The following is a 9,475-nucleotide window of genomic DNA, read 5'->3' as shown; positions in this document are numbered from 1 at the left end:
GGTACAATCGGGCGGAAGGCAGGGTACACCCTGGACAAGTCGCCACCTCATCACAGGGCCAACGCAGATAGACAGACAACATTCACACTCACATTCACACACTAGGGCCAATTTAGTGTTGCCAATCAACCTATCCCCAGGTGCATGTCTTTGGAGGTGGGAGGAAGCCGGAGTACCCGGAGGGAACCCACGCAGTCACAGGGAGAACATGCAAACTCCACACAGAAAGATCCCGAGGCCGGGATTGAACTCACGACTACTCAGGACCTTCATATTGTGAGGCAGACGCACTAACCCCTCTTCCACCGTGCTGCCCTTGATTCAACATTTGAATCGCTAAATCGACTTCAGGCTTATCTGTCGATATAACGTTTTGTTTTTTATGTTTTATGCTCTTGTTGGAGGAGTTTAAATACTTTGGAGTCTTGTTCATGAGTGAGGGAAGAGTGGACCGTGAGATTGACAGGCGGATCGGTGCAGCATCTGCAGTGATGCGGACCCTGTATCGGTCCATCATGGTGAAGAAGGAGCTGAGCCGGAAGGCAAATCTCTCAATTTACCAGTCGATCTACGTTCCCATCCTCACCTATGGTCATGAGCTTTGGGTAATGACCAAAAGAACAAGATCACGGGTACAAGCGGACGAAATGAGTTTCCTCTGTTGGGTGGGGGGGGGCTCTCCCTTTTTTATGGCAAAGACACAAAATATGCAATATTTCTCCGCCCCAAAATTTCAAAATGCAATATTTGATGTGCAGAAATTGGAGCCTTAAAAAGGTCAATATGTCACAAACTCGCATGACTGCGGTAGTTGTCACTCCCAGAAGCAGGAGACAGGAGGGCGATATGCAGGTAAGACAAGTATTTACAAACTGTAATTATATAGAAACACAGGTAGCATTAGGAGGTGCCGCTGGGAAGTGCACGGACACATAAACAGCTTACAGCGTTAGTAACATTGATCAATACAACAATCCTCGAGCCCTGACTGGAGGGCGATGCAAGCATAAATAGCAGCCTGATTGTCAACTGCAAACAGGTGTGCCAGGCTGCCAATCAGGGACAGGTGAGGGGGAAAAGCGCTCAGGGAGACAAACAGGATGTGTAACTAAAAAGGAGCGCTGACTCAGAAATGAACACAAACGGAAACAGAACATGTGAAACCTGACGTGACAGGTCGTCACACAATAATTCATAATAACATTGATTTAAATGTATTATTATTTTTGAGCACTGACAGTTTAAAAAAAAAAGTCCTACTAAAATTCTTGGGGATCCAAAAAGGCCCCCACTCCTAACATTGTTAAAAAAGTCATACATTTTATTTTATTTTTTTTCCTCAATGCCTAAGTCTGTAGATCAACTTCAGATTTATCCGTCGTTTATGAATTTTAATTCCTTTTTTCGTGTTTTTGTTTGTTTGTCTTATGCCCTCTTTAGCAAAGAAAACTTTGTTTTTTATAGAGCAATGTATGCAATATTTTCCCCCTACAAAAATTCAAGTGGAATTTTTTACGTAAAATAATTGGTATATTAAATGTGTCAATAATTCATAACAACAATGATTTTGATTCATTTTGTTTTTTGAGCAATGACAGCTTTAAAGAAAAAAAACACCCTGCAATTGCAACTGTGTATTAGACTCAATGTTCCATTGCATTTCACCTTTTTCTTATTTTATTCCACTTTTTTATGGGTTTTTTTTCTTTTTTAATTTAAACATTCGCTTTGGCCACACTTTGGACATAGCCTAATATTGATATTGTTTTTTTTTATCCCCTCACAGCTCTTGTAGATGCCTGCGTCCTCAACAACACTCTTCTTGGAGTAAGCAGTGCATATTGTGTCCAGTTTGAGACTTTGCTCCGTTTGAATATTTCTGTGTGTGCAGGCCGGGGAGACGCTGATGGCGGATGCCTGCACGTACTGTGAATGCTTGGTGGAGGATGGCGCCATCAAGAGACACAGGCTATCCTGCAGGAAAATCCCCTGTACGCCTTGTCCCATGGTAGTCCTCCTTTCTCATGTCTCATTTATACATAGTGTACATACCTGGTTCTTCTGTTTAGTTATTTGTGCGGCAACTAACGTGCAGTCCTATCTTCAGGGATACATTGAGCAGAAAGAAGAAGGCGCTTGCTGTGGCCGCTGTGTCGCCACCACCTGCTTTGTGAGCATGCCTGATGGACAGCAGATGAGTCTGAAGGTAAGTAAGTGCCTTGCAGAAAAGAGGCCTTATGCAATGCTATACTATACGGCGTTAATGCTTTTAAGTACTATAGTTTCAGTTTATTTGGAACATGCATACGACACAATGTAATGCATTACATATTTCCAGTTGTTTCATTACATCACGTCTGAAAAGGAGTAGAAAGAAGCAGAGCTTATCCTACCCCTTTTCATACAATAGCAATTTTATCCCATTTTCTTGTTCTCTGTAACAGAACAGTGAATAAATGAATAGTATACCATAGATAGTAAACAAATATTAAATACATAAATAATCTCAAAATAAAAATAAAATGTTCAAGATGTTCATCATATGTTATCAGTAGTGTCAGATGTTCTGTGTACTTTGTGAACACTTGTAGTTTGAACAGTCTCTTAAACTGAATCATATTGGTGCTTTGTTTGATTTATTTGCTTAATCCATTCTATAATTTAATTCCACATACCGATATGCTAAAGGTTTTAAGTGTTGTACGCGCATACAAATGTTTTAAATTAGATTTTATTCCTCCTCTTGTGTTGAGAATAATTGTTGTACATTCTTGGCTAGCAGGTTATAGTTTGCTTTGTACATCATTTTAGCTGTTTGCAAATGCACCAAATCGTTGAATTTCAATATTTGTAATTCAATAAATAAAGGGTTGTATGTTCTCTATATCCAACATTATATATTATTCTAAGTGATCTTTTTTGTTACACCGTTAGTGAATGAAGCGCACATTTGTAGTTGTTTCCCCATATTTATACACAATAACTCAGATATGGTAACACTAGCGAGCAGTAGAGAATATGAAGGGATTTTTGGTCCTGAAAATATTTTTGCTTTATTCATTATTGACGTGTTTCTTGCTACTTTATGTCTTATATTTTTTACATGAGGTTTCCAGTTCATTTTGTCATCTATTATTACACCCAAAAATGTGTTTTCTTTTACCCTTTCTGTATTTGTGTTTGACTTTCTCTTCTACTGTTACCAAATAACATTATTTTAGTTTTACTGAGCTTTGTCAAACCATCTTTTAAATGTTTTCATTTCTTCTGTTATTATTTGTATTAGCTTCTGTGTGTTCTCTCCTGAACAAAACACAGAAGAAATGAACAAATCGATTAGTACCGGGCCGCAGAAGAAATAAAATAAATAAATAAAATTAAAAAAAAAAAAAATATATATATATATATATATATATATAAATATTTTTTTTATTTTTTATTAAATCAACATAAAAAACGCAAGATACACTTACAATTAGTGCTCCAACCCAAAAAAACTCCCTCCCCCATTTACACTCATTCACACTCATTCGCACAAAAGGGTTGTTTCTTTCTGTTATTAATATTTCTGGTTCCTACATTATATATCAATATATATCAATACAGTCTGCAAGGGATACAATCCGTAAGCACACATGATTGTATTTTTTTATGACAAAAAAAATAAAAATATAATAAAAAATACCATACTCCCCCGGTCTGCAGTTACAAAAAGGTTGGGGACCACTGCTCTATAGTACAGTAAAGTATGTCCCACTGTCACATTACACAAAAGTATACTTTTCTATGTTATGCAATGGTATGCTTATACTACAACTACATCATAAATATACCATGTGGTATTTGAAAGACTATAGTCTTACATTGCTTCTTTAATGCGATATTATTATTGGGAAAGAGTCCTCTCAGAATAATTTTATTCTGAGGCTGTCTGATTAAAGCAATGTGACTAGAATTGACGTCTAACAATTAATTCTACACAAAGGAGTAAGTACAAACAATAGCAATACCAGCGCTGGAGAGAGGACCGAGCTGTCTAAAGTCGGTAGCGTTCTCTGAAAATGGTCTCTCTCCTCATATGCTTTTGTCCATCTTGCTGAGATCGAAACCGAAAGTTAACGTGGCGTACGTGTTGGGCACACACATTCTCGTCCCACTCTCACTCTCCGCACCTGCAACATCCCAACACCACTCAAACTAGAAGGAAAAATATGTGTGTGTGCGTATAGATCAGAAACAGGGTGAGGTCATGGTGTTAATATTCTTCGAGCAAAACCAAGGCCAAAGCTAGTAACTTCTAAGATGTTCCATTTTGCTCAAAGGAGGGAAAAATGTTCCCCAAACACTTGCTATACTGTGTTTAACTAAATTATGTAAACATATATTGTTTTATGTTACCATACCATACTATACTAGTGGTATACAATACTATTCTAAACTGTGTAATGCTGTACTATACTGTATCATACCATAATATACTACCATAACCACGTTATATGATGCAAAACTACTGCATACTTACTGGTACACTATACTCTACCATTATATACCATACCATCCTAAACTAACTAATGTACTATACTACACAGTATGATGGAATGATGTCCTCATATAATGCTGTGCTATGTCCTATTATACTATACTTTACGACACTATACTGTGCTAAAACATCCAATTATATACTATGCTGCACTATATTATGCTATGTTACACCCCACTGTTTTAGACTACATTCTATGTTACACTACACCAGGGGTCGGCAACCCGCGGCTCTTTAGCGCCGCCCTAGTGGCTCTCTGGAGCTTTTTAAAAAATGTATGAAAAATGGAAAAAGATGAGGGGGGAAAAAAATCTATTTTTTGTTTTAATATGGTTTCTGTAGGAGGACAAACATGACACAAGCCTCCCTAATTGTTACAAAGCACACTGTTTATATTAAACATGCTTCACTGATTCGAGTATTTGGCGAGCGCCGTTTTGTCCTACTAATTTTGGCGGTCTTTGAACTCACCGTTGTTTGTTTACATGTATAACTTTCTCCGACTTTCTAGGACATGTTTTATGCCACTTCTTTTTCTGTCTCATTTTGTCCACAAAACCTTTAACGTTGTGCATGAAAGGTGAGTTTTGTTGATGTTATTGACTTGTGTGGAGTGCTAATCAGACATATTTGGTCACTGCATGACTGCAAGCTAATCGATGCTAACATGCTATTTAGGCTAGCTATATGTACATATTGCATCATTATGCCTCATTTGTAGCTATATTCGAGGTCATTTAGTTTCCTTTAAGTCCTCTTGATTCAATTTATATCTCATGACACACTATCTGTATGTAATATGGCTTTTAATTTTTTGCGGCTCCAGACAGATTTGTTTTTGTATTTTTGGTCCAATATGGCTCTTTCAACATTTTGGGTTGCCGACCCCTGCACTACACTATACTTTATCATAATATATCATATCATCCTGAACTAATTATGAACTCTACCAATGTAGGCCTATACAGGATACTTCAAACTATGCAATGCTGTATAGTAAACGTTCCTACACTATATCATACCGTGATATATTCCATGACACCGTGCAATGTTATGTTATACTAAACTGTACTAAACCGTCCAGTTATAAGCTAAGTGACACCATACATTCAATTCAATGTTGTGCTACCCTATGCCATACACACATACCTAGTAGAACTGAACATTTCTAAGTTTAAAACACAGTACAGTACGGGTCTGATCAACTAAGATACAAAACCCAAAACCAGTGAAGTTGGCACGTTGTATAAATCGTAAATAAAAACAGAATACAATGATTTGCAAATCCTTTTCAACTTATATTCAATTTAATAGACTGCAAAGACAAGATATTTATACCGTATTTTTCGGACTATAAGTTGCAGTATTTTTCATAGTTTGGCCGGGGGTGCGACTTATACTCAGGAGCGACTTATGTGTGAAATTATTAACACATTACCGTAAAATATCAAATAATATTATTTATCTCATTCACGTAAGAGACTAGACGTGTAAGATTTCATGGGATTTAGCGATTAGGAGTGACAGATTGTTTGGTAAACGTATAGCATGTTCTATATGTTGTAGTTATTTGAATGACTCTTACCATAATATGTTACGTTAACATACCAGGCACGTTCTCAGTTGGTTATTTATGCCTCATATAACGTACACTTTTTCAGCCTGTTGTTCACTATTCTTTATTTATTTTAAATTGCCTTTCAAATGTCTATTCTTGGTGTTGGGTTTTATCAAATAAATTTCCCCCAAAAATCCGACTTATACTCCAGTGCAACTTATATATGTTTTTTTCCTTTATTATGTATTTTCGGCCGGTGCGACCTATACTTCGGAGCGACTTATACTCCGAAAAATACGGTACTCCTCTGAAAACAAACCCAGCCCACTCTGGTTTGTTCTTTGTCTGAGCTCACCTGCTCAGTGGCCTAGTGGTTAGAGTGTCCGCCCTGAGATCGGTAGGTTGTGAGTTCAAACCCTGGCCGAGTCATACCAAAAGACTATAAAAATGGGACCTCCCTGCTTGGCACTAAGCATCAAGGGTTGGAATTGGGGGTTAAATCACCAAATGATTCTTGGGCGCGGCCACCGCTGCTGCTCACTGCTCCCCTGTGGGGATGGATCAAATGCAGAGGATAATTTCACCGCACCTAGTGTGTGACAATCATTGGTACTTTAACTTTTAGCTGCTGTGACGTAGAAGACCGTAATAACTCGTATAACACTCAAAAGCACAGATTTCAACCATTGAAATACTTTCTATAGTTCAAGACTTACAGTCATTTAAAAACAGCCCTGCTCATCATAATGGCGGCGACAGTTTTGTTGTTAAAGGTCTAAAAAAATTATGTAGAACGTCCGATGGGCCGGATTGAAAATCTTAAAGGGGAACATTATCACAATTTCAGAAGGGTTAAAACCATTAAAAATCAGTTCCCAGTGGCATATTTTATTTTTCGAAGTTTTTTTCAAAATTTTACCCATCACGCAATATCCCTAAAAAAAGCTTCAAAGTGCCTGATTTTAACCATCGTTATATACACCCGTCCATTTTCCTGTGACGCCACACAGTGATGCCAATACAAACAAACATGGCGGAAAGAACAGCAAGCTATAGCGACATTAGCTCGGATTCAGACTCGGATTTCAGCTGCTTAAGCGATTCAACAGATTACGCATGTATTGAAACGGATGGTTGTAGTGTGGAGGCAGGTAGCAAAAACGAAATTGAAGAAGAAACTGAAGCTATTGAACCATATCGGTTTGAACCGTATGCAAGCGAAACCGACGAAAACGACACGACAGCCAGCGACACGGGAGAAAGCAAGGACGAATTCGACGATCGCCTTCTAACCAACGATTGGTATGTGTTTGTTTGGTATTAAAGGAAACTAAAAACTATGAACTAGGTTTACAGCATATGAAATACATTTGGCAATAACATGCACTTTGAGAGTGCAGACAGCCCAGTTTTCATCAATTAATATCTTCTGTAGACATACCCTCATCCGCGCTCTTTTCCTGAAAGCTGATCTGTCCAGTTTTGGAGTTGATATCAGCAGGCCAGGGAAGCTAGGGTCGATAGGGGGTTTAGCTCGCTCGTCTGCGGGAACAAACTGCCGCCATTGCTTGCCGTGCTACCGAGGGCCTTTGTCCCTGAATTGCTCACACACTCCGGCAGATTCAATGGGGGTCTGGCGGCAGATTTCTTTGACTTTATCGTTGGAAATGCATCTGCTTTGAGTGTCGCAGGATATCCACACATTCTTGCCATCTCTGTCGTAGCATAGCTTTCGTCGGTAAAGCGTGCGGAACAAAAGTCCAGTTTCTTGCCACTTTCGCATCTTTGGGCCACTGGTGCAACTTGAATCCGTCCCTGTTCGTGTTGTTACACCCTCCGACAACACACCGACGAGGCATGATGTCTCCAAGGTACGGAAAACAGTAGAAAAAAACAGAAAATAACAGAGCTGATTTGACTCGGTGTTTGAGAAAATGGCGGATTGCTTCCCGATGTGACGCCACGTTGTGACGTCATCGCTCCGAGAGCGAATATTAGAAAGGCGTTTAATTCGCCAAAATTCACCCATTTAGAGTTCGGAAATCGGTTAAAAAAATATATGGTCTTTTTTCTGCAACATCAAGGTATATATTGACGCTTACATAGGTCTGGTGATAATGTTCCCCTTTAATGGGCCGAATGTGGCCCGCGGGCCGTATTATGCCCAGGTCTGACATATGTGTACTGTATGTAGTGAATGTGATTTAGTGTGCTCACCTTCCTTCAGGTCAATACCACAAAAGATGATGGCTGCAACCAGTACGTTTGTGGTGTGAGCAATAAAGGAGAGCTGACCTTGCATATCCGAACCACTACTTGCCCTCCTTTGAACCGCCAAGAATGCCTGGATCAGGGGGTGCGAACACTACACAATTACAGCAGCCTTTTCCCTCCCAACACACACACACGATCTTGATGCTCATCTCCACTGTCTTTTTCCAGGGGACTCTTAGCCAGATTGGAACAACGTGCTGCGAGTCGTGTAAGTGGAGCTATCCCATCCGCTTCTTCTCGTTTGTCCAAGTCGGATTTTGACAAGAGTATGTCTACGTGAAGGTACCGAGTCACCGTGTCGGAGGACGGCGGGAACGTTGAACTATGTCAAAGTGGACGATTGCCAATCGGAGCAGCAGATTGAGTTGCACTATTGTGAGGTGAGGGCTCTTTAACAACGCTTGCACACTTTTAAACCATGACTCATCGTTTTGTTTAACTCCAGATTAGCAAAGACTAATCAAGTCCCGAGTTTGTCTCTCACCATCTGATCCTCTCTCCCCCCCCCACCCGCCCGCCCGTCTGTCTGTCTGTCAGGGTAAATGTCGCAGTAAGTCCATGTACTCCCTGCAGAGAGCTGCTGTCGAGCAGGAGTGTGTGTGTTGCGTTGCCACGGAGACAGAGCCCGTCAGCGTTCCTATTCTGTGTGCCAACGGGACCCACAGCCACCACACGGTCCTGTCGGTCACTGCATGCGACTGTCAGTCCAAACACTGCACATAGAGAGGAAAACTTTTCAATCGTACAATTTTGTTGAATTTGTATGTACTCATGTCACAATGCTATAAAGCAAGTCATTGTTACGGAACTGTAAGAATTATTTAAAGATACAATCATGTACGTGGGTCCTCTTCTATAGGGGTCAGCCTCTATCCCTTCCTGAACAAGGCGCTCAACTGCTAATCAGGTGCGTTCATAGTGAGTCTTTTTTTTTTTTAAAGTACCGTATTTTCTGGACCATAGGGCGCACCGGATTATAAGGCGCACTGCCGATGAGCGGGTCTATTTAGGTCTTTTTTAATACAAAAGGCGCACCGGATTATAAGGCCCATTAAAGGGGTCATATTATGATTTTTTATTTCTAAATTTAAAATATTTCCTTG

General features: G+C 39.8%; 1 protein-coding gene across 1 annotated transcript in view; it reads left to right on the top strand.

Moving 5' to 3' along the window:
- Positions 1-9,180, top strand: part of vwf (von Willebrand factor) — a 100,462-nt gene extending 91,282 nt beyond the window's left edge. The window contains exons 47-53 of the mRNA XM_061925024.2: positions 1,787-1,827; positions 1,892-2,008; positions 2,108-2,206; positions 8,326-8,454; positions 8,541-8,580; positions 8,655-8,752; positions 8,910-9,180. Coding sequence (XP_061781008.2) covers positions 1,787-1,827; positions 1,892-2,008; positions 2,108-2,206; positions 8,326-8,454; positions 8,541-8,580; positions 8,655-8,752; positions 8,910-9,095 — 710 coding nt within the window. The 3' untranslated portion in view covers positions 9,096-9,180. The remainder of the gene's footprint in view (positions 1-1,786; positions 1,828-1,891; positions 2,009-2,107; positions 2,207-8,325; positions 8,455-8,540; positions 8,581-8,654; positions 8,753-8,909) is intronic.
- Positions 9,181-9,475: the final 295 nt, after the last annotated feature.

This window comes from Nerophis lumbriciformis, linkage group LG29 (genome assembly GCF_033978685.3).
Source record: "Nerophis lumbriciformis linkage group LG29, RoL_Nlum_v2.1, whole genome shotgun sequence".
In the NCBI taxonomy this organism is placed as follows: Eukaryota; Metazoa; Chordata; class Actinopteri; order Syngnathiformes; family Syngnathidae; genus Nerophis; species Nerophis lumbriciformis.
This window is presented reverse-complemented; position numbering and strand designations above follow the sequence as displayed.